Source organism: Equus przewalskii, chromosome 1, assembly GCF_037783145.1.
Source record: "Equus przewalskii isolate Varuska chromosome 1, EquPr2, whole genome shotgun sequence".
Taxonomy (NCBI): domain Eukaryota; kingdom Metazoa; phylum Chordata; class Mammalia; order Perissodactyla; family Equidae; genus Equus; species Equus przewalskii.
Genome location: NC_091831.1, coordinates 58,451,737 through 58,475,962, shown reverse-complemented (window position 1 = coordinate 58,475,962; position 24,226 = coordinate 58,451,737). Strand labels below are relative to the sequence as shown.

General features: G+C 42.7%; 1 protein-coding gene across 1 annotated transcript in view; it reads left to right on the top strand.

The window, feature by feature from the left end:
- The first annotated feature begins 14,794 nt into the window (after positions 1–14,794).
- PPA1 (inorganic pyrophosphatase 1) overlaps positions 14,795–24,226 on the top strand; it is a 31,968-nt gene continuing 22,536 nt past the window's right edge. The window contains exons 1-2 of the mRNA XM_008508080.2: positions 14,795–15,079; positions 17,710–17,768. Coding sequence (XP_008506302.1) covers positions 15,016–15,079; positions 17,710–17,768 — 123 coding nt within the window. The 5' untranslated portion in view covers positions 14,795–15,015. The remainder of the gene's footprint in view (positions 15,080–17,709; positions 17,769–24,226) is intronic.

Here is a 24,226-nt window from a genome sequence, read left to right as displayed (position 1 = left end):
TGCCATGCTCTGAAAGACTGTGCCTACCACAAAAACTACACTAGGTCATAACTGATGTATTCTGCTGTTATTTTTATTTCTTTTTGAAGATCAATCAAAGGTCCTGCCTGCCCATTCGGAGATTTGATCTGAGTGGTAACAGGCATGACTTGATGCTTTCGTGAGGGGTTGAGGCCTTGTGGGTACCTGTGGACTGTTCATTTTTTGTGTATGTGGTGAAACGTGCACAACATTAAATTTACCGTTGTAGCCATCTTTAAGTGTACGGTTCAGTGGCATTAAGTGCTTTCACATTATTGTGTAACCATTGCTATAACTGTTTCCAGAATTTTTTTTAACATCCCAAACTGCAACTCTGGACGCATTAAACGATAACTGCCCATCCCTCCCAGCCCCTGCGGCCCTGGCACCCACCACTCTACTTTCTGTTGTATGAATTTGACTACTCTAGGTGCCTCATACAAGTACAGTCATGCAGTATTTGTCCTTTTGTGACTGGCTTCTTTCACTGAGCATAATGTCTTCAAGGTTCATCCATGTGGCAGCATGTGCAGTACTCTGTTCCTTCTTAAGGTTGAAGAATATTCCATTGTTATATATGTGTGTGTATACACACACACATCACATTTTGTTTACCCATTCATCAGTCAATGGACACTTGGGTTGTTTTCACCTTTTGACTATTGTGAATAATGTGTGGAGTTTTAAGATATTAGAAGTAGTTCCTGAAAATAGTGCCTTTGTGAACTCTGAGGTCAGAGACCCCAGTTTGGGGACCTGGGATTTCTCCCAACCTAGCATTTATGGGTAATGAAGTAGAAGCTCTGAGGAAAGCTATGATTTGTCTCACTCCCCTGTGCCCACCCCAACTGCTCTGAGCTTCTGCTGGGCTTTACTTCTGGACTAGAGTGGCTAGAAAACTGTGAGCTCCCTCCATAGGGTATTTTTGAACCTTTTTTGTAAGTGTAGCTTTATTATCCTCACTAGAATTCTGTGTCCTGACACCTGGGCCCTGTCAGAGACCTTGTCTGGCTACCCCCAGGCGTGCAATGGCAAGCAATGCAGACTTCTCCTGATGTGGCATCCTCCACCTACGGGCTGGTCAGGTCTCCTAAGGTGACTGCCTTTCACAGGCAGAAAGTTAGGAGACGAATTGGATGTGTGATGGGGAAAAGAGCCAAGGGCTTGTTGACACTGAGCACCCACACCCCAGAGAGGCTCTTAGAGGAACTCCGTGTCCTGTCCCGCCATGTGCAGCATGAGGCGGTTATTCTAATCATGGGTCTCCATTGATGAATGGCCTCTTGACTTCTCCAAGACCACGCAGCACTCAACAGACCAATGTGAGCTGGAGGCAGGGGCCCAGCCTAGACCCTACAAACCACAATCCGTCCAGCCCTATGAGGACTTTCTCTTGGGGCCTGGAGGACACATGAGTTGATTGGGTGGGAATGGAAGATGGAGTTGGCAAAGTAGGATGAGAGCCCCCCTATCATTAGTCTACTGTGTATTCATTCAAAAATCAAGGTGAGAGCCAAACCGAGAGCTGGATGGACAAAGCATTGCTATTAAGCTCTGTACCTTTTTGCATCCATTTCCTCAGCTCACCCCTTCCAAGTGCCACTGAGAAAAGACAGATGAGAAGGAGGTGACCCAAATGGGCCTCATTACAAGCAAACAATGTTGGCTCAACAAGAGATTCCTTGTTGAATAACCCAATTATTTATGTTTATGGCATTTTATTGTTGGTTTCTCTCTCTACAAAAGCACTCTATAATCACTGTGGAAATTTTACACAATTTAGATAAGCAAAGAGAAGAAAATAAAAAGCACCCAAATCCCACCACAAGAGATAAGCATAGAGTCATTTTCTATGCATATATATCTATATGTGTAAAAATTTTGTAACAGCTTTATTAAGAAATAATTCATTTACAATAAAATTCACCCATCTTACATGAACAGTTCAATGAGTTTTAGCTATTATATACAGTTGTATAATCACCATCACACTCAAGATATTTCCAGCATCCCCCAAAATTCCCTTGTGCCAATTTGTAGTCACCCCTCTCCCCACTCCTGGCCCCAGATAACCACCTGTCTGATTTCAGAATGTCATACACATGGAACGATAGGCTGTGTAGCCCTTGAGTATGGCTTCTTTCACTTAGCATGATGTTTTTGAGATTTGCGCATGTTGTAGCATGTATCAGTAGTTTGTTCCTTTTTATTGCTGAGTAGTATTCTATTGTATGAGTACATCACATTTTGTTTGTCGATTCATCAGTTGATAGACTCTTGGGTTGTTACCAGTTTTTATAAATTTAGAATTATGAGTAATGCTGCTATGAATGTTCATATACAAGTCCTTATATGTATATACGTTCTCAATTTTCTTGGGTAAATACCTAGGAGTGCGTTTACTGGGTTGTATGGTTTAAGTGTATAGTTTAACTGTGCCCAAGTATTTTCCAAAGTTGCTGTACCATTTTGCATTCCATCAGCAGTGTTCTTGCTCTCATGAGAGAGTTCCAGTTGTTCTTGCCAACATTTAGTAGTATCAGTCTCTTAAAAATGATCACTGGTGATGCTGGGCATCTTTTCATATGCTTATTGGTCATTGTTATATCTTCTATTGTAAAGTGTTTTCAAGTCTGTCTTTTAAAAATATGATTATTGTAGAAATTTTACTACAAAAATTTGCCTTAAATCTAAGAGAAACTTAACACCGACAGATAATTTTTAAACCCATCAAGAATGGGTTTAAAGTAAGATAAGTGGATAGAATGTGAAAGAGGTGAGAGGGCTATTTTAAAAAAAGGATTTTTGCATTTTTGTTGAGACATAATGGACACGGGAGGGCTATTTAATAGGTGGTTAGGAATGGCCTCTCTGAGGAGGTGACATTTGAGTTCAGATAAGAATGAAGTGAGAGAAGGAGCCGTGGGAATAGCTGAGGAAAGAACATGCCAGACAGAGAGAATATCATGTACAAAGGCCCTGAGATAGGATAGGGATCAATGAAAAAGGAAAGAACGCATAACAAATGGTACTGAATGTCAATAATTATATTTCTGGTCAACTCAAAACATTTATGTTAAATGTTAAAAGCCAGGCACGGTCGTAAGTGCTTTGTGTGTCTGTGATTTATTTCTCACCACAGACCATAAGCTCCAGGAGGCCAGGAACTATGTCTATTTCACTCATCTTTGTGGACTCAGACCTAGAACATTGCTTGGTACAGAAGAGGCACTCAATAAATGTCTGTCGAATGAATGAAGTAATGAAATAAGAAGGTATTTATTATTATTCCCAAACTAAGGCTCAAAGAAGTTAAGTAACTTACTGAAGATCATATAATTAGGAAGTGCCAAAGCTGAGACTCACATCTTGGTCCGTCTGACCAGGAAGCCCAGGGTTTTGCCACTCCCCCAAGCTGCTGTGGATCCTCCTTCCTATATTTGGGAAACTGAGGTTCAGAATAAATGAAAGAGGCTCCCCTCTAATCCTAAAAGTTAGAAAATTAAATTAAATTAAATTAAAGGGAGGTCCCCTCTAATCCTAAAAATAAATCCAGCCAGCCACAGGCTCCAGACTGCTGTTTTGGCCTGAAGACCACATTTCTATCACATTCAGTGACTTCCAAAGATTTGAGATGGAAGGAATACCAGCAGTTTAAGTAAAAGGTGTAAATTTAGTTTGACCCATCAAGCCTTCGTGCAGCCATGGGCTGAAAGAAATCAACCTTTCCACTCTCCTGCCTTGTGGTCAGGGGATGAAAGCTGCCGAACTTGCTGTACTGTGCTGCCTTGAGTTGTTTGTGCTCTCTCCCTAGCTGCAACGCCCAGGCCTTCGACTCCCATCACCAACAAATGCTGCTGTTGTCATGTGCAAGCAACCAAATGAGTGTGGCTGGAAAAACCCAAGCTTCGTGATTTGGGCAAATTAGTTTATCTGTCACAGAGCCAGTGGTGGTGGTAAATCACTCTGTGTTTGAGGAGTAATCACCCCCCACCCCACTCTGTCTTCCTTTCTGCAGGGAGATTAGAACAGCCAAAGCCAAGTTGTTTATGACAGAATAACCTACATTCATGTATTCTGACTGCCCCAAGGAAGTGCATTTTGTGTCATGCTGTCTGGCGATCCTTTGAAGTCACCTCTAATGATCATGATCACCTCCTTCATTCTCCTCTGGTCCATGTCTTTGGAACCTAATTCTTTTACCTATGCTAAAAGTGATGAAAAATAAACTCATTATAAAAGACTTCATGTTTACATTTTACTTTCTATTGCATTAGTAGTTTGCCTTTTTTTGTGTCTTTACTGTGAATGAAAAATTCCCAGGCGAAGTAATCATCCCTTCAGAAAAGGTAGACAGTAGACTATATTACCACTGACATCACATTCTTATTCCCACTTTACAGATGCGTGGAGCCCAAGGCATTTCCTTGAGGTCCCCACAGCTTCTAAGTGGTGAAATCAAAACAAACTTTAGGGCTTTGTGGGTTGCAGTTCAGTGTTCTTGACACTATATCAAATTGCCTACTTGGTTAGCTCCCCACTTTTAAGCGTATGCAGCAGTTTAGACGAAATAATTCTAGCATATGTGTGCTCAACAAATAGTGTCTTTGGAGTCTGGGAACACGGACGTCCCCACAGTCCAGTGCGCAGAGATGGAAAAGAAAAACATCATACTGTGGTACAGTACTTTCTTCGATGAGGCCTCGTGGTTGGCCGAAGAAGCAATGAGACAGCCTGAGGAGTGTTAGAAAAGAGCTCCTATAAGAAACTTGAAATAAGTCTTAAAAACTGAGTTGGAGACAACCAGGTAGAGGGTTTGAAGCAGGGAAGTGATGCATTCAGATCTTTATCCGTTAAAGCTCACACTGGCGGCAGGTAGAGAATGACTTGGAGGGAGACAGAGCTGGAGACAAGCGAGGTAGGAGGTACTTGCAGGAATCCACATGAGAAGTCCCAGGACTGGCTGAGGCGGTAGGGATGGAGAAGAGGTGACAAATTCAAGAGATGTTTGAGAGATCAATTCAATATCTCCTGGTGCAAAGGGTTCCTGGATCCAACTCCATTGTGTGTGTGTGGAGGTTTCCCCACTCCAACAAGCGGTTCTTGGACATCAGCAGGGTGTCCCAGAATTCAATTCAGTTCTGACACTATCTACACAGAGTTGAATCAGATCCCACAGGTAAAGGGCTCAGTCCCACAGGACTGCCCTCCACTTCAGACGCCAGTGCAAGGCCCACTCATTACCTGTGCTTCTGGCCTACAAACCGGAGGTTCCAAGAAGCCCCTCCAACTCAGGATGCCAAGAGCAAGTCCAGGTTGTTACCTGTAGTTCTGACCGACTGGCTATAAATCAGACGTTCCTATGACCCTCTCCTCAGGTTTGATTAATTTTCTAGAATGGCACACAGAGCTCAAGAAAACCCATTTACTGATTTGTTACAAAAGATATTAAATAATACAAATCAACAGCCAGATGAAGAGATACATAGGGCAGGGTCCCAAACAAAGGAGCTTCTTTCCTTGGGGAGCTTGGGGCCTGTCACAGTGGCACATGGAACTCTTCTGGTCCCCCAGTGTGGAAGCTCTCCAAAAAAGAAGGGCCAACAAGCTATTCTTTTTGGGGTTTTATGGAGGCTTCATTAAGTAGTCATGATTGACTGAGTCATTGGCTATTGGCAACTGATTCAACCTCAAGCCCCCTTCCACTCCCCAGAAATCAGGCAGTGGGACTGAAATTACTAATCCTTTGATCTCCTGGCCACCAGCCCCCACCCTTGGGTGGGATCCAAGAGTCACCTTCATTAACATAAACAAAACACTCATTTCACCTTTATGGCTCTGAAGCTTTCCAGGAACTGAGGACAAGAGACCAATATTATAACAAAAGATGCTCCCATTGCCCTTACGGCTCAGGAAATGCCAAGGGTTTTAAATGCTGTGAGCCAAGAGCTGTAGATGAAGACCAAATAGATAATCTGAATGACCAAATATATATATATATTTCTTATAAATCATAATATCACACCTGGTAACTGGTAGGATGTGGGAGTCATTATCAGGTCATTATCCAGGATGCTTTTAGTTGCCACTGCGAAATCTGACTCAAATTGGCTTAAACAAAAGGGACATGTTGGTTCATATAACAGTAAGCACAGAGGATTGGTTGATCCAGAGGCTCAACAATGTTATCAGGGACCCAGGTTGTCTCCATTCCTCTTCTCTGCCATCTACAGTGTCAACTTCCTCCTCAGGCTGGCTTCCCTTGTGGTGCAGAATGCAGCTATTGGCAATCAGAGCTACATGCTTTCTTGTTCACCTTGCGGGGGGGATATCTGCCCCCCTGACTTTCTCCTGAGAGAGCAAAGTACCTTCTCAGAAGGAGGCAGCAAACTTTCATTGGTTCAAATTGGGTCAGATATCCATTCCTGAACCAATTTCTGTGGCTAGGGGAATGTCATGTTCTGAATCCCATGTTCTTCAGTGGGTTCTGGAACAGTCAAAGGGGGTAGGAGTACAATGACTGATTTAGACAAATCAAGGCCCATCTCTGGAACTAGAGTCCATCTCCAATCTAATCAACCTGAGGGAGAGGGTGAAAGACCACTGAGAAACCGTATCCATTAGAACGTTTTTCAGCCACCAAGAAACAGACTACTCTCAATCAAATTGGTTTAAACACAACAGCAAAGTCAAACTATCTCGTATAATTTATTAGCTATTAATAAGGTTAATTTATTACCTCTTTGTAAGAAGACCTGAGGCAGGGAAGGCCCAGGGTTGGTTAAGTGAGCAGCTCAATGACATTATCAAGACCCAAGGTTTTTCCACTTGGCATCTTCATGGTAAGTGTATCAATATTACCTACAGACTACCTCTCCTCCAGGTTGTAAGACAGCTGTGCTTGGCAAATCCCAAGACAATACCCAAGAGAAGAAGAGACGGCCTCTTCTAGTGTAGCTCTCATAGAAGGAACAGAACTTTACACAGAAGCCTCTATCACACTCACCTTAGACTGCCTTGGCCAGAATTGTGTCACATACCCACGACCAAACTAGTCACTGGCAAGGGGAACGGAACCACTGTGATTAACTTGGACTAATCAGACCGTCCCCTGGGGCTGGGATGACACTGCAATCCCCGAAGCACAGGGCCATGCAGGGGAAGGTGGATGCATGTCTGAACAACAACAGAGTCCTGTTGGGAAGGAGAAATGAAGAGTGAACAGGTGTTGGGTAGGCAACCACCAGTGGCTGCTGCAAAGGTTAACCAGGGGGAGCCTGGAGGACCTTCCAGGTTGGCTGACTGGGCAGTTGTGGCACCAGTAACTGCGACAGAGGACTCAAGAGAGAAAAAGGAAAGTTCATTTTTGGATTTGGTGAATACAAGATGCTCATGGGGCAGCCAGGCAGAGAAGTCCAGAAGGCAGCTGTATATAAGAGTTGACCATAATTTCTTCCTAACACCTCCTCTTCCCCTGGCTTCTAAGACATCACAGTGCTGTGTTTTATCTCCCACCTCACTGGCATTCCTTCTCAGACCCCTTTGTGGACACCTCTTCTGCCATCTGTCCCTGGAATATTGGAATTCCTTGGGTTCTGTTCTAGACCCCCTGTTTTTTAAAAAATTATTACTCTATATACTTCCTGTAGGTGGTTTTACCTTCTCTTGTGGCTAAAATCACCCAAATCAATGACTCTGGCCAACTGTCCTTTCTTTTTTTTTTAATTTTTTAAAAAGATTTATTTTTCCTTTTTTCTCCCAAAGTCCCCTGGCACATAGTTGTATATTTTCAGCTGTGGGTCCTTCTAGTTGTAGCATGTGGGATGCTGCCTCAGCGTGGCTTGATGAGTGGTGCCATGTCCGTACCCAGGATTCGAACTGGCAAAACCCTGGGCCACAGAAGCCCATAAACTTCACCACTCGGCCATGGGGCTGGCCCCTAACCTTCCTTTCTTTTCTGAGTTCAATGCCTTATATCTAACTACTCCTTGGACATCTCAACTAGGACTTTTGTTTCTCCCCACCTCCAGAATGTCTATAAGATTCCCTCCATTATTTGTCACTGATAATTCTGGACAATTTTTTCCCTCTGTCTTATATAATGGACTACGCAAATGCAATTTCAAGCTGCCTCCTCATCCAATTCTATTGCTATCCTAAGTCCCTGTTGTCATATCCATTCTTTATTCTTCCCCTGCTCAGCTGTATTTGTTGTGTAGTGGAGGAGGGGGCTGGGGGCAGCTAACCACTGTAGACTAGTTTTCTCAAGCTTCTGTGTCAGAGGAATGCAAGATTATATTATTGTTCCTAATTATTCACTCTCCTCTCTGTAACAGGAGTATATATCCCCACATTGCCAAGTGCCTTATGGTGCCTCTCTGAAGATGAGTATACTTCCCTGCTCCCTTCTCACTGGACCTGGCTACATAACTTGCTTTAGCCAATGGAAGGTGAGCAGAAGTTGCTAATACCAACTCCTACCAGAAGCTTTAGGAGCCATGATGAGGTTCAAGCCATTTCTCTTCTCCTTCTACTATGAGACCAAGAAAGGAGCCGTTCCCTCTGTCAGGAGCCCAGAATAATAGATACACGGAACAGAGCCAAAGCCCTGACATGTAATCTGAGAAAGAAGTGAATGTCATTGTAAGATTAGGGGGGAGGGTTGTCAGTTAACACAACATTATCTAGAAAAGCTGACAGAGGAATTGGTGGCAGGAGCAGAATGCTTTCCTAAAAAGTGTGTCATTGGCTTTGGGACCTAGTGGTGGGCAGCAAGGACCACAGCCTTTGGTCCCGTGGAAGGCAGATAATGTACCAAGGAGCCTGTCGTTTTATGCAAAGAGGCTGGGAAACAGATTGTTACTAGTGTGCCTTGGTTGCATTTAGCTGCATTTGACAGGAAACTACAAGAAACAGATGAGCTTAGAAAAGAATTAGCTGTTTCGTAAGCAGGGATGAAAGGGATAACGGGAGACTCCGAAGTTTCAGGATCGGCAGGGTTAAAAGACTCAACTCTTGCTCATCTCAAATAAAGGAGAGAAATTAAGAAATGCTTTGAGTAACAAAGTTGATTACATGTCAAATTAAAACAGCCTTGGGAGAGAGACCAGAGCTTCTAGTACATCCTTTCTTGGATACAACGACTCAGGAAAAATACACTAAGGGCATGCTCTCCAATGGAGGCTTGATAAGTTCAAGTTACTGTAGCAATTACACCTAGAGAGAGAGGCATTTCTTGGAAAGAATTACAGGTGTGGTAACGGGCACATGGAGCTGGCTAGAATCAGATAGCTAAACACTATACAAGTTTTGAAAAGAGTTGTACTTCCAAGATGCACCAACTTGGGCTAAAAGAGGTTATGACTACTGGAGAACAACTTTTGGGCTCCCCAATTTCTGTGAGCAGGAAGGAAGGAAGTTGCAAAAGCTGCTCAATCCCTAAGGAGTATATATTTTCCAAATGTGGCCAAGAAGGATATTGGAAAAGAAAGGAACTTCCATAGAGTAAGGCCAAGGGCTCTGAAGAACAATAACAGGAGGCAACTCAAGAGAGCTGAACTGGAACTTAATCAAGGAATGTTTCCCACACCCTGTAGAATTTTGGAATTCTGACAACCAGTCATAGCTGTGTGCCTCGCATTCTTTCTTTTGATGAATAGGTGTTTATTTCACTGTTTATTCTGTCCTTGTTTAACCATTTCTTATTAGGTACAGATGTGGGGAGCAGTAGATAACATTTGTTTGTTTTAAGTGCGTAAGTCTCTGGATCAAGAGGAGCCATATCTGGACATAACACAGAAACTATCATGAGATACTAAACTGACTCTGACGTCATGATTGGTTGAGACTTTTGAGTGTCATTCTTTGTAGGGAGAGTAAGTGTATTTTTCATGCAAAAAGGGGACAAATGAATATTTACGATTAAGAAAGTACACTGTGTGTGATAAGACAGCATTCTTGTTACTATTTATTTACTTCTCTCTCTATAGGAGAATTATACATTCCTATACATGGTTACCCACTTGCAATGTCTGCTCAAGGAGGAGTTTATTTCCATGGCTCATTGGCATCAGACAAGGTCATAAGACTTGCTTTAGCTAATTGAATGTGAGTGGAAGTGATATATACTGCTTCTGATCCAAAGCTTTAGAGCCATCGTTTGGTTTGGCCATTTGTTTTCTCCCTCTGCAATAAGATCAAGATGGGGGATGCCACTTAAGCCTCAGTCTGCAAATGAGAAGACATATGGGGCAGAACCACAGCTGACCCATATCACCACCATGATATTGGAACTTGAACAAGAAATAAATGTTCATGTTCATTCTTGTAACCACTGAAATTCTGTATATTGTTTGTTACAGTAGCATAAACTAGTCAAAATTGACTAATACAGTTGGTTTTCATCTGGGCCCAGCCAATGGGAGACCCTGACAGGAGACTGGAGGGCATGAGGCAGGGAAAGAATACGTCTCCCCTTCCCTTTTTGCCCCAGGTAGCAGCTCCAGCAGCAGCTCTGTCTCCAGATGGGCAGGCCCACTGTGCTTCTAGCTTCTGTCCACAGCCCCTGAGTGACTCCCTTTGGTGACCCTGCCTCTTCCTCCTGCCTAGTCCCTCTGGCCTAGAGATGGTTGTGGCTTCCTGCTGTTGCTAATCTGTATTTGGCCTCTCGCCTCTTCTATTGCTTATTTACCAATTCCCTGCATTAAAGTTCCTCTGTTTTAAACATTTTGAGTAGTTTTTGTCTGGTTGGACCTAGGTGATACACCATCTATGTACAAATTTTGGAGTAATTATTGATCACAGATGTCTTAAATTTCGCATTTTTTTTAAGGAAAGATATATTTAATTATATCATTTTTTTTTTACCATCTCAACCATTTTTAAGTGTACAGTTCAGTGGCATTTAGTACATTCATACTGTCGTGCAACCATCACACCATTCATCTCCAGAACTTTTTTCTCTTCCAAAACTGAAACTCCATTAAACAACTCCCCATCCCCTCTTCCCCTCAGCACCTGACAACCACCATTATACTTTATGTGTCTGTGAATTTTACCACTCTAGGTGAAACTTCATGTAAGTGGAATCACACAATATTTGTCCTTTTGTGACTAGTTTATTTCACTTAGCATAATGTCTTCAAGGTTCATCCATGTTGTAGCATGTGTCAGAATTTCATTCATTTTTTAGGCTATCAGTCTATTTTAGCCAAGATGCTTTTAGTTCAATAATAGAAAACCCCAATTTAACTGGTTTAAACTCTAAGGAACTTATTATCTAACTCAATAAAAGGTTCCAGAGGCAAAGTAACTCCAGGGTTGGTTAAGTCAACAAGTCAAAGACATCTTAACAACTCAGATTCTTGCCCTATTTCTGCTTTCCTGATCTCTACATGTCAGCTTGGTTCTCAGGCAAACTCTCCTGATGACTGATGCCTTCTAAGAGGACTGCAGCCGCGGTAGCCATTTGTATTAGTTAGCTTTTGCTGGTTTAAGCTGCTATAACAAACAACCCGCCAAGTCTCTCTGGCTTCACACAACAAGCATCCAAAGTATACTCTCTTTTTAAGAGAGAGTAAATCTTTTCCAGAAACCCTCTAGCAGCCTTCCCTTCATCCCATTGGACATAATTGCATCACATTTGCGTGCCTGAAACTATCGCTGGCAACCATGATTGTCTTAGCTTGTTTAAAACTCATTCTTTGAAGACAGTGGAGGGGCTGGATGCCCTGAAGCAAATGTAAACACAGAGGAGTAGATACCTGAACAAAATCAGGATTCTTTTAGAAAGGAGGAGTAATACGCTATTGGGCAGGCTACTATCGGTGTTTGCCATAATACTCAAAACAAAGTCATCATTTTTCTCACCTTCCATCTCAACGAAACTATGTCAGTAAATGACACACCATTCAACCAGTTGTTGTCACCAGAAACCTAGAAATCATGCTCAAATTCATCTCCCTGATCTTTCACTCTGTCCAACCAATGATCAATTCCATCGATTCTCTCTTGAATTTAGCTCCATAATTAGTCTTCTCTTTGGCTACCCAAGCCCAGGGCAACACCATCATCTTTCACCTGGGCCACTGCAGCAGCCTTCTCATTGCTCTCCCTGCCTCTAGTCTTGCTAAACCTCATTCAGGCTCCAAGCTGCTAATAGAGACACGTTTTAAAGCAATTCTGATCATGTCACTTTCCTGGCAAATACCCTTCTCAGGTTTCTCATTGCTCTTAGGGAAAAGTTCAAACCCCACATGAGGCCTTCCAAGGCCCTTCACCATTTAACCCTGACCATATCTCTGGTTTCATCTCTTAATAATCCTTTTCTGGCTTCTATCTTGTCCTCCACCTTATGAACCCCTTCTCATCCTTCAGGTCACAGGTTAAGGGTCACTTCCTTCAAGAGGTTCTCTGCTCCCATAATGCAACGCCCCGTATTTCCTCTATCATTCTACATATCCAAATTTATTGTAATTATTTGTTGAAGTCTGTCTTCCCTTCAGACTGTAAGTTCTGTGAGGGCCAGCACCATGTCTTTCTAAGAGCTAGATCCCTACCATCTAGCACAGAGCATGGCCACAGTAAGTGTTAAACAAAATTTATAGATTTGAAAGTTTTCATGTTATAGGACCTATAGGTGGTATTTGACACCAAATATATATATGAGATAACTTAGGGAGAGGGTATATCTAGAGAGAGAGAATATGAGAAGTAAGAAGACAATGATGATTAAAATAAAGAGATGACGAGAAAGCTAAGGGGGAGGATGGGAAATGAGTGGCCAGAGAAGTAGAAGGAATGTCAGAAGAGAGTGCAGCCACCAGCCAAGGAGGAGAGGGCATCAGGAAATTGCAGGTACCCAACAGGATCACCCACAGCAAAGAGCACAGGATACCGACCGAAAAGCGTTATCGGATTTGGTTACAGACAAAGAAGGATAATGTCTGAGGACAGGGGTGCTCCTCTGTCAAATATACTTAAGAAGGTATTTTCCCCCTCCTTTTGATTATTTCCTCTATCCATTGGTCCAACAAAGATTCATTAAACATCTACTCTAGGCCAGATACTGGGCTCAGCCCCAGGGAGACATGAGAAAGAGAACAAGATCTACTTGGTCCTGTGGGGCTCACCACTCTTGTCTGCAAGGGAAAGTTACAAGGCACTGACATGAGCCCCAGCAAAGCCAGGCCTCAGTGTTTTATTGAAGTTGGTACTGATTGGCTCTCTGAACACATTCGATGACACAAGAGCTAGTGTGCCAGTCCAGAGGTCAGTAAGACTTTATTATTGTGCTATGAGCTGGCAGGAAACAAAAGCACTTGTGTGTGGCACATTATTGCATAATTTCTGTCTGTTCATAAGTCAGTCACAGAGGAGATTCTGAGTTTTTCCAAGAAAAGTAGTTCCATCTTCTCAAAGGCAGAAAATTGAGAGAGCAGGTCGATCAAAAGAGCATCCTCTTTAAAAAACTCTCTGAACTTGACCCTAATTAGTATTCACTTTGCAAAGATTCCTTTAACTTTCAGCAATACATTGTTTTACTGACTAAACTATTGCTCTATTTTTTCTCTCCCCTTGTGTTCCATAGTAAAACAGTGTGGGGTAGTGTTCAAAAGGTCAGTGAGTCATGGCCTTCTGAAAATTAACAGGAGTCTGGATAGAGGCAAGGGAGAGACACTCCTTCCAACTAATTAGAAAATTATCTTACTAGGTTTTCATTTAATCAGGGAGCATCTCGTTTTACAAATAGACATTGTTTTGAAAAAAAGTTTAAATTAAATTGTCTCTAAGGCACATTATCTCCAATGCCTTAGAAAAACAAGATTATTTAAAGAAACCCAGCCCATCAAAATTTTTAAATAAAGCCAGGTATTCTTTGAAATAATCATTATTATATAATCAAATTAGTGAATAACAATTTCCTAAGTTATAATTCGGATTTTGAAACATACTTTTTTTTTTTTAACATATAGGATTGGGGAAGTAAGTGATGCAATTATCTGCCCACAGCCTCAATCAGACTTTAGTTTTAGGGGTCTGGCCTGACACGATGCAAGAGTAGAAAAACAAGCTCCTAGGAGCTTATGCCTGAGAGAAACGTCCTCCAGGGACTCTGAGCTCACGCCTAGACTTTCCCAATGCTTCCATCGGCAGTCCCCGGGGATCTGGGATGGGTTGGGCAAGGAAGGGGCAGAGGGAATCCTCCCCCATCGGGGAACGTGGGAATAACAAGTTACACCGCCCGAGCGCTTACAAGGAGCCAGGCTCCTCCTCCAACTCTTGACGTGTCTCAACTCAGTTAAACATTCCTATAACCCATGAAATAGTTATTATCTCCATTTCCCAGATGAGAATCTGAGTCAGAAAGCTTAACAGCGAATTTGCCCAATATCATACACGAGAAAGCGGTGGAGCTGGTACCCAGCTGGTATCCATTTCGGGTGCCAGTGACATGCCTCAACTTCGCTTAAATGGATCAGAAAAATGCCCACCTTTGAGACCGCAGGCAGGGCGTGTCGGGTGAAGCGTATGACTTACAAAAGCCTTTTGAGATAAGGAATTACTCTGCAGGGAAGGGTGTGCGAGAGCCAAAGGTAGGAGAGGAGCCGACGGTCAATTCTATCTGGTCCAAGCTGAGAACTTGCGCTTTTACCCTTCTGCGTCAGAGTCGCAAACCCCGCCCGCCCAGGTGGAAGACTGGAACCACAGCCTGCCGGCAGCCACGTGGCCCTGTCTGGAAGCCAGCGCGGCGCCTCGCGGAGGCGGGGCCCGAGGGGGCGGGGCTAGGGCGCGGGGACTCGCGGGCCGGGCGGAGTGCGCCTGCGCGCAGGGTGGGCCGGGCCCGCGAGCGTGAGCCGCTTTAAAGGCCGCTCTCCCTCCTTGCTCGCTGGTCCAGTCCCTGCAGTGCGCAGGCGCCGAGATCTGTCCTTGTCACTGGGCGCCGCGTGCAGGCTTGTGGCTTTGTCGCAGCGGCGGCGACTCGTCTCCGCCACCATGAGCGGCTTCAGCAGCGAGGAGCGCGCCGCGCCCTTCACCTTCGAGTACCGAGTCTTCCTCAGTGAGTATCGGCGGCCCGCGGCCCCACCCTGCCCGCTAGCCCATTCATTCCCCGGCCTCGCCCTGCGTCCCGCCCGGGCGGCTGCGGCCCGCGCTCGACCCCTTGTCCCGGCCGCGGGCGGGGCTCCTTCGGCGGGTCCCCGGGGCCTGGGCAGGCCCGGCCCTCCCATCTTTCACGTCCCCCTCGCGGGCGGGACAGCGTGGGTCGGCGTTCCTCTTTCACGCGCTTGGTTGGACCCTAACGTGGGCCAGGCCGGTTTTGCAGGTGTCCGGCTCGGGCAGTGTCTAATGGGAAAAGGATACCACTAAGTCACCCTAGAAAGGTGCCTGGAGGTAAACTAATCCTCGTAAGAGGATTGCTTAAGTTGGAGGAACGTAGGGGGGTGGCGGGGGGGATGACTCCCCAAGATCTTAATTCCTTCACTGTAATTCGGATTGTGGGCGCCGAGGGGGATCAAGTTCAGCCCCTCGTTCTGCAGGTGAGGAAACTGAGGCCTGGATCAGGAGCGGTCAGTGGATGACTGGACCCATCCCTTGGGGGTCCCCGTAGCGCTCATGCCTCTCCTGCGTTGTGTTTTCCCGGAGCACTGATGCTGGGAATGCGCCTTGTGAAACAGAAAGCTGGTCCCCTCCAGTCGAGCAGGTGACGTCAATCTGGGAGGCAGAGTAAGAAAGTGCCAAGTTTTCACCCATGTGCAGGGAATTGGCGTCTAAGGGGTACTTCCCCCAAGTCCGCGCCTAGAGCGGCGCTGAGCCCGGGAAGCTGCGGGCTGGCGGCGCTCCGCTTTCCTCGGCGCGCCAGCTTTTGCGCTGTAGGTGGAGGAAAGCTCCCTCGGGTTTATCTTTTTCCTCTACCTCCCTCCCCCAAGCTACTGGGAATAGATTATTAGAGATAACCGAGGTGTTGAAAAATGTGTCACCAAAGGCCTTTCTGTTTTAAATTCTTTACGGTTTTATGCGGAAGGAAATGGGCAGGTGCACGAGCTTCTTTAAGTTCTTGCGTGTGTTGAACGTCAGGAAAGAGGGGGGCGTAGAGGGGACGAATGAGAATAGTGAAAGAGTGAACAAATCTCCTAGCAAGAAGTAGCCTGATGCAGGAGGAGAAGGAAAGTGAACTCAAAAGTGTCCACATCCAGCTGAAGTTGACTACGGTGTAAAATCCAAGGGTGGGGCTCCCCATTTTAATTAATTTCAGAATTAAGCAGCAAGGGCAGTGCAAGAACTTTTGACGAATACGTCACTGAACTATTTTTCTGGAGTTAGTCTTGGCCCCAGAATTTCTAGGAGGGATTTGGAGAGGTGACTGGCATGATTTGGGTACTTGCCGGCGGGCTGTATGTGCAGAGCAAATGCAGTTTTTAGTTATGTATTGGTGGCGAGTATTCGATAGCCATTATAGAAGACCGAAGCCACTCCTTGACTTTGGCACTGGCTAAAGTAACTGTTAGCTATCAGATGGAACTCGCTGGAACTTAAGAAATACTAGTAATTACAGCCACCTATATAATTATATATAATTTTGTTTCATTTGTTTTTTTCAAATCACAGATTTCTTAGCATCCTGCCTTAATAGAAGATTTTTGGCCTCTATAATGTTACATTTGCCAGTCTCTTTAAAACTCATGGTGGACTGCAAAGTCACAATTGACTCTGAAGAGACCATTGTGGTATTGGGGGTGGTCACTGTTACGTTTTTCCTATTCCACTTTGGTTTTTAAACCTGAAGGGATGCAGTGTGGACTGACCCTTAGGTTTCTTAAATATTCTTTAAGAATATTTAAGGGAGTTTTTTGGGTTTTCTTTTTAATTTTTTTAAAGATTTTATTTTTTTTCTTTTTCTCCCCAAAGCCCCCCGGTACATAGTTGTGCATTTTTAGTTGTGGGTCCTTCTAGTTGTGGCATGTGGGACACCACCTGAGCATAGCTTGATGAGCAGTGCCATGTTTGCGCCCAGGATCCCAACCGGTGAAACCCTGGGCCCCCGAAGCCGGCCGAGCAAACTTAACCACTCGGCAACCGGGCCGACCCCAGTAAGGAAGTTTTAAAATTACTTTTTGGATATGGTAGTTAGGTCTCTAGAATACAGAAATAACCTGTGAAAATGTTGCAGCTCGTTTATCCCTAAGAAAAATCATCATCTAAGATGGCTCTCTTCCTGGAGCATCACTTAAAGCAACATGGTTTCTAATTCAGCAAATTGGTCTCCTCCCTTCTCTTGGAGCCCAGTTGTTTCATTAGTTATGTAAACTGTCAAATGATGTAAGATCAACCCAAAACAATTGGAGCACCTTTTGTATGCCAGGCACTCCTAGGCTCTGGGAATATAAAGATCTCTAAGGCAGTCCCTGCCCTCATTACAGAGGTTAGTACCTGTTAGACACCTGAGGAGCACATTGGATGAAAACCTAACCCAGTCTTGGAGGGGTCAAGTAGATGAAGTATATAACGAGGGAGGCTATGCACTCGTGGGAGCAGGGGTATATGGGAAATCTCTGTACCTTCTTTTCAATTGTATTGTAAACCTAAGACTGCTCTAAAAAAGTAAAATCTTTTTAAAAATAATGTGTACTTCATGCATTTGGAAATACAGTCAACCAAAAAAGTAATAACTTTTTCTAATTCATTTTGCAGAAAATGAAAAAGGACAATATATATCTCCATTTCATGATATTCCAATTTATGCAGATAAGGTAAGACATCCTTATCTTTTGAATGTAGTCACTTCACTCAGATCAGTTAGTCCCACATGGGGATTTTCTTATACGTCTTAACAAGTGCTTAACGTGCCTCGTGCTGTGACTTAAAGGTATGTTGACTAAATAAGAAGTCAGTCTTAAATCCAGATTGTTTGGTTAAAGAAGCAACTATAAATTGGGGAAGGAGTAGAAGAACAGAAGTAAATGTTTTAAAACTGCCTTGGTTAAAAAAAACCCAGATTGGTCATTTGTGTGTTTGTATGTGGAACTAAAATTTTAGTACTTCATAAGTGGTTTTAAAATTAATCAAGTGGCCAACACAAAATTTGGGCTTTGATATTTATTAAGTGGTAAAAATAAACTAGACTATTAAGTGAATACAGGAAAATTCAGTACTTTTAATGGACTGGTAGAGTTAAGATCTGCAAATAGTGTTAATAAAGGTAAGTCCTCAAACTTCAAAAGAGATGGCTCTTGGGGCTGGCCCCGTGGCCGAGTGGTTAAGTTTGCGCGCTCCGCTGCAGGCGGCCCAGTGTTTCGTCGGTTCGAATCCTGGGCGCGGACATGGCACTGCTCGTCAGACCACGCTGAGGCAGCGTCCCACATGCCACAACTAGAGGAACCCACAACGAAGAATATACAATTATGTACTGGGGGGCTTGGGAGGAAAAAGGAAAAAAATAAAATCTTAAAAAAAAAAAAAAGAGATGGCTCTTCCTATACACACTTGTGAGCTGAAGAAATCTAACCTTAGGACAAATTGGTAAGAATATTTACTTTCCTAGGGGAAAAAGTCTGTAACTATATATTCCAAAATCTTTGTGATCCTTGGGAGGTAGATTGCTAGTGACTTTTTGTTTTTAATTTTCATTCTTGCCTTTTTCATATTTTCTAATCTTTTTTACAAAGAGCATGTATTGTTTGTACAGCTTAAATAGTTAATTTTTTTTTAACAAAAAACCACAGCTTGTTTTATCCTCCTTCCCAAGAGGAGAAGTTTGTACTGTATTCAGGAACTGATACAAGGACAAATGTCTGATTCTTTTTTATACCTTTACAAAATTTTTTCATTCAGCCACGAAGCTTGATTCACAGTGAATCTTTTTGAATTGTAAGATGTCAATACATAAGACATATGAACCTCACATTCCAGTGCTTGCCTAGAATAATAGTAAAGATGAAATCTTATCCTTGCACGTGCTAAGTCTTAACTGTTTTTCTGTGCTTGACTATCAGAAATAGATTCATTATACTTCTACCAGGAAGTTTGCTGCGGTTCTGTAATGACGCTTGGCCACTGGCGCAAAATCCAGCCTTCATGTTGCTGCTGAGGAGCCTGCCTGAGCTGGGCTCCAGCTGTAGGCGGTGGAGCAAACAGCCCGAGGCCAATTGTGTGCCACAGTTACAGCAGGGACCTCTAATTAGCCTGTGTTCTCCTGTGGGAGTCTCAAAGTTGTATTTATTCAGAAACTCTAATTTGTTACATCTGATTTCCTGGGAGTTGCGATGCGATGCAGGATCCTTCCTTCCTCTTGAGCTGGCGTCATCTGGTTGGCGTGAGTTGTCTTCTTGTATAATTAGTCTGTATGTCAAAGTGCTTTACAATCACATCTCTGACCATTTTGAGAATGAAGAGGTATAAAATGATGACCCTAAGTTTACTGATGGCAAATTGGCATCCAGATGTGCTAGGGAAGGACATATAGCTGTTTTTTAGGTGAGTTCATGGCGTCTTTGTCTGTTTAGGCTTCTGTAACAAAATACCATAGACTGGTAGCTTATAAACAGCAGAAATTTATTGCTCACAGTTCTGGAGGCTGGAAGTCCAAGATCAGGGTGCCAGCATGGTTGGGTGAGACCCCTCTTCTGGTCACAGACTTCTAGCTGTGTCTGTATGTGGTGGAAAGGGCTAGGGACCTTCATGGAGCCTCTGTTCTAAGGCACTAATCCCATTCGTGAGAGTTCTACTCTCATGTCTTAAGCACTTCCCAGAGGTCCCACCTGCTATACCATCACCTTTGAGGGTTAGGGTTTCAACACAGGAATTTGGGGAGACACAAACGTTCAGACCATAGCTATAACCTATAAGTGACAATATTTCTAGCCAAGGACCAGAATGATCATAGCAATTGTGTTGCCTAATCTTGTTGCTGCTTCAAGTTACCCCAAAACTGGAAATTGAAACTACCTTTTGGTGTTGTGTAAAATGTCTTCACTTAGTTTACTCTAAAAGTCATGTACGGAACTCGTTGTGCCTGTACTCTAGGGTTACTCAAATGAAAACCCTGGTCTGGCTCAAAAGCACAAACTCTTGGGCCAGCCCAGTGTCGCAGGAGTTGAGTTCACATGTTCCACTTCGGTGGTTTGGGGTTTGCTGTTTTGGATCCTGGGTGCAGACCTGCACACCACTTGTCAAGCCATGCTGTGGCAGGCACCCCACATATAAAGTAGAGGAAGATGTGTACAGATATTAGCTCAGGGCCAGTCTTCCTCAGCAAAAAGAGGAGGATTGGTGGCAGACGTTAGCTCAGGGCTGATCTTCCTCAAAAAAAGAAACAACCACAAACTCTTGCAGCAACTCCAGATTTCACCAGTGGCCCACTCAGTGAACCTCAGCACTCTGGATTCCTGCCTGAGAAGCAGGAAAGAGTTCTTTTGTTTTTAAGGAAGTTTATATAAAACACACATGAGGGTGTGTTACACTGAAGTTATTTTGGATTATAGCCTAAATAAAAGATCTGATCAATTCTGGTGATTGCAAAAGAGGGTAATTTTTTAAACATCCCAGTGTGATTAAGTGTACGTAAATACATTTTTGTGTGTGTGGCCATAGACTTTATCCCTAATGTGATCGGTCATTTGAGGGGTAATAGTGAGGGAATGGACCTTTAATACAGCTCAGTTAGCTCTACGAAGGAAAAATGCCCAAAGGCTTATATTCTGCTTCGTGTTAGGACCTTTCAATGTGGACAGCTTTCTATTTGATATATATGCCATTAGGTAATCCAGCCAGTCAGTTCTGGAGATCCTTGTGACTCAGATACATTGCTTGGATTATTTCCAAATCCATTAGGTGGAAGAAGGCAAAGGTAAAGACTCACTGGATTTTTTTAATTGTAGGTTGTCCTTTGCTTTATTTTGGGATCTAATATAAAAACACCTGTAGTTCAGAGTTTCTTCTGATAGAAATGGCGGGCCTTCTGAGATAACAGAAATTTTAAAAATCCCCAACAGAGTCAGCATAAACAGTGTGAAACACTGGTAGATTGAAGCTTTGTCTAAATCTTAAAGTGCTCAAATATCATTACTTGATGTTTTAATTTTAGAATTTTGGTATTTTTCTGTTCCGTGTTTTAAACTTTGATGTTAAATAATAGTTTGAACAATGTGGGCCTTTTGCTGGTTTTTTTTCAGGTGACTGTTGGCAGGATATATACCTAGGGAGCTGTGTTTTTCTTTTTCTCTTTTAAAAAAAAGTCAAGCTTCTAATCAAATAGGTTGATGCTTCAGAAACTTAACAGAATGTTTTCTGGAGTTGTATATCGTTCTTAAATTTTTAAAGAGACTATTTTGCTGTACCTGGCACTTTGAGAGGAGATGCACTGCTCAGGCGGGTGCTTGTTAGCTCACTTCTTATAGGGTTGCTTTGTTTTGAATTTTCTATTTCTTTTTTATAGACAGTTCTGTAAGTGGAAGTTTTTAAAATGCCACTAAATAATTTAAACACTGTTTGTCTTCCCCAACTTAATAGGTATATAGAATGGTTGGGTTTTCTGGGTTGTTGTTGTTTTTTTTTTGTCTTGTTTATCTTTTGGTTTTGCATTTTCAAAACCAAAGTTAGAAGTGGGAACATAGATGAAAACTGAGTACAAACGTAATTGACATGTCATAGCTAAGAATAAAGTCCTATTTTTTTCCCTCTCAGATGAACTCTAAGGTGACTAAATTTTGAAAACAGTTATTCTAAGCATAATCTCTGTGGTTTATCAATTTTGTCAAAAAGATAAAGTTGCAATGATTAAATATGCATATAATGGGCAGCCATAATGCTTGGCTTATAGTAAAGTCTCAATACATAATAACCAAGAAAATAAAAATAGAATTGCTGATGTTGACCACAATGACTGCTTATTTCTAAAGCCTTTCAGGGCTCTATTTTTTTTTTTTTTTTAAAGATTGGCCCTGAGCTAACATCTGTTGCCAATCTTCGTCTTTTTTTTTCCTTCTCCCCAAAGCCCCCCAGTACATAGTTGTATATTCTAGTTGTGGGTCCTTCCGGCTGTGATATGTGGGACACCACCTCAGCATGGCTTGATGAGCAGTGCTGGGTCTGTGCCAGGATCCAAACCTGTGAACCCCTGGGCTGATGAAGCAGAGCATGCGAACCCAGCCTCTCGGCCATGGGGCCAGTCCTAGGCCTCTATTTTTTGGAGTTAAGATCACTGAACTAGGAGGGAGAAATCTTGATTTTTAGTCCCAGTTTTACCACTCACTGGCTTTGCGATGTTGACCAAGTTGCTTTATCTCTGAGTACTGTTAGTCTTAGTGGGTATTTTAGATTATATTCTACACTGATGTCCCATGGTTCTGTGTGTATTATTGATAAAGCTTATTGATGAAGTTTCATTAGAGATCATTGTAAAAAGAAAATTTGTTGTTAATTTATTGAATGTTTCCTTAGGCACTATACCAAAGCCCTTATGTGGATTGTCTCATTTAGCCATCATGTTATTCTCTGAGCTAGCTTCTTTTATTAACCCTGCTATCCAAGGATCACTAACTAGAACTCATGAGCAATGGTGGCAGGATTTAAACTCAGGCATTCTGGCTCAGAACTTGTGGTCTTAACCATTGAGCAGCACTGCCTTGAGTGATTATGGGGATGTGTGTGGGGTGGATTTTACTTTGTGCTTTTTTGTATTTTCCAGATTTTCTGCAGTAAATATCTCTTTGATAATGAAGAAAAAAAGACTTGGTTAGGGTTTTTTTGGCTTAGAATTCAATGGAAATGAATAAGAACTTTGTTCCTTTGGGAAGGCTATAAAGTCGTCTAGTCCAGGAATTCTTGGTGGCCCCAAGGCCCTGGAATGCCCATCCATGAAACCCATGGATGAGGTTCTGTGAACTCTCTGAAATTGCGATTTGATGTAAGTGTGCATTTTTCTAGGAAAGTTTCTGTGGTCAAAATTCTTAAGTCATTGCAAATCATAGAAAAGTTTGACAGCTGGGAATGCAGACCCTTTTGCTTGATTTTATAAAGAGAGGAAAGTAAAGAGAAATTATGGTTAGAATATCTGTTTTCAAAATTTAGTAATCTTTAGAGCTCATCTGAGGGGAAAAAATAGCTTATTCTGAGTTATGACATGTCAGTTCTGTTTTATTACTTTCTATAGGTACATATGGCACTATGCGTTACCAAACACAAGACTTTGTTGGAACTGCTGTGAGCAGAAAATCTGTGTAATTGGAAAACAAATAGGTATTACTGAAAGGTGTTTGTTGTTTGTTTGTTTTTAAAATTTAATAGGTTAACTAGCTCCCCTGGACTCTTAACATAATTCATTGGGCGAATTTGTTTTGGTTGGTATAAATCAGGTTTTCCTTTGCGAAGTTAAAATTTTAAATGGATAAAGGGCACACACTGTGAACTTTGTCATCATATTTCTTTCTGTCAGCTTCTCAAACAGACTTTTGACAATGAAATAATCCAGGAACCCATTTATTTTTTCTTTTTAAAAAATTTTTTGAAACTTATTTTTTCAGATTTAATGAGGAATGATTAACAAATAATCATTCTATTTAAGATGTACAGTGTGATGTTTTGATATACGTATACATTGTGAAAGAATCCCCCCAATCAAGCTAATTAACCCCTCCCTCACTTCACATATTGACCTTTTGTGGGTGGGTAGGAGGTGGGTGGGTGTGTGGTGAGAACACTTAAGATCTGCCTACTTTCTTAGCAAATTTTCATAGAGCTGTGCTGTACGATAGATCTCCAGAGCTTAGTCATCTTAGAACGGAAAGTTTGCACCTTTTGACCAACATCTCGGTCATTTTCCTTACCCCCTAACCCCTGGAAACCACCATTCTCCTCTCTGTTTCTGTGAGTTTGACTTTTTTAGATTCCATGTGTCAGTGAGATCATACAGTATTTGTCTTTCTCTGTCTGATTTATTTCACTTAGCATAATATCCTCCATATTTATCCATGTTGTCATAAATGGCAGGATCTCCTTCTTTTCTAAGGCTGAATAATATTCCATTGCACGTGTGTCTGTGTGTGTGTCTAAGTGTATCACATCTTCTTTATCCATTCATCTGTTGATAGAACTTAGGTTGTTTCCATGTCTCAGCTGTTGAACTAATGCTGCAGTGAACATGGGCGTGCAGATGTCTCTTGGAGACTCTGATTTCATTTCTTTTGGATACATACCTAGAAGAGGGCTTGCT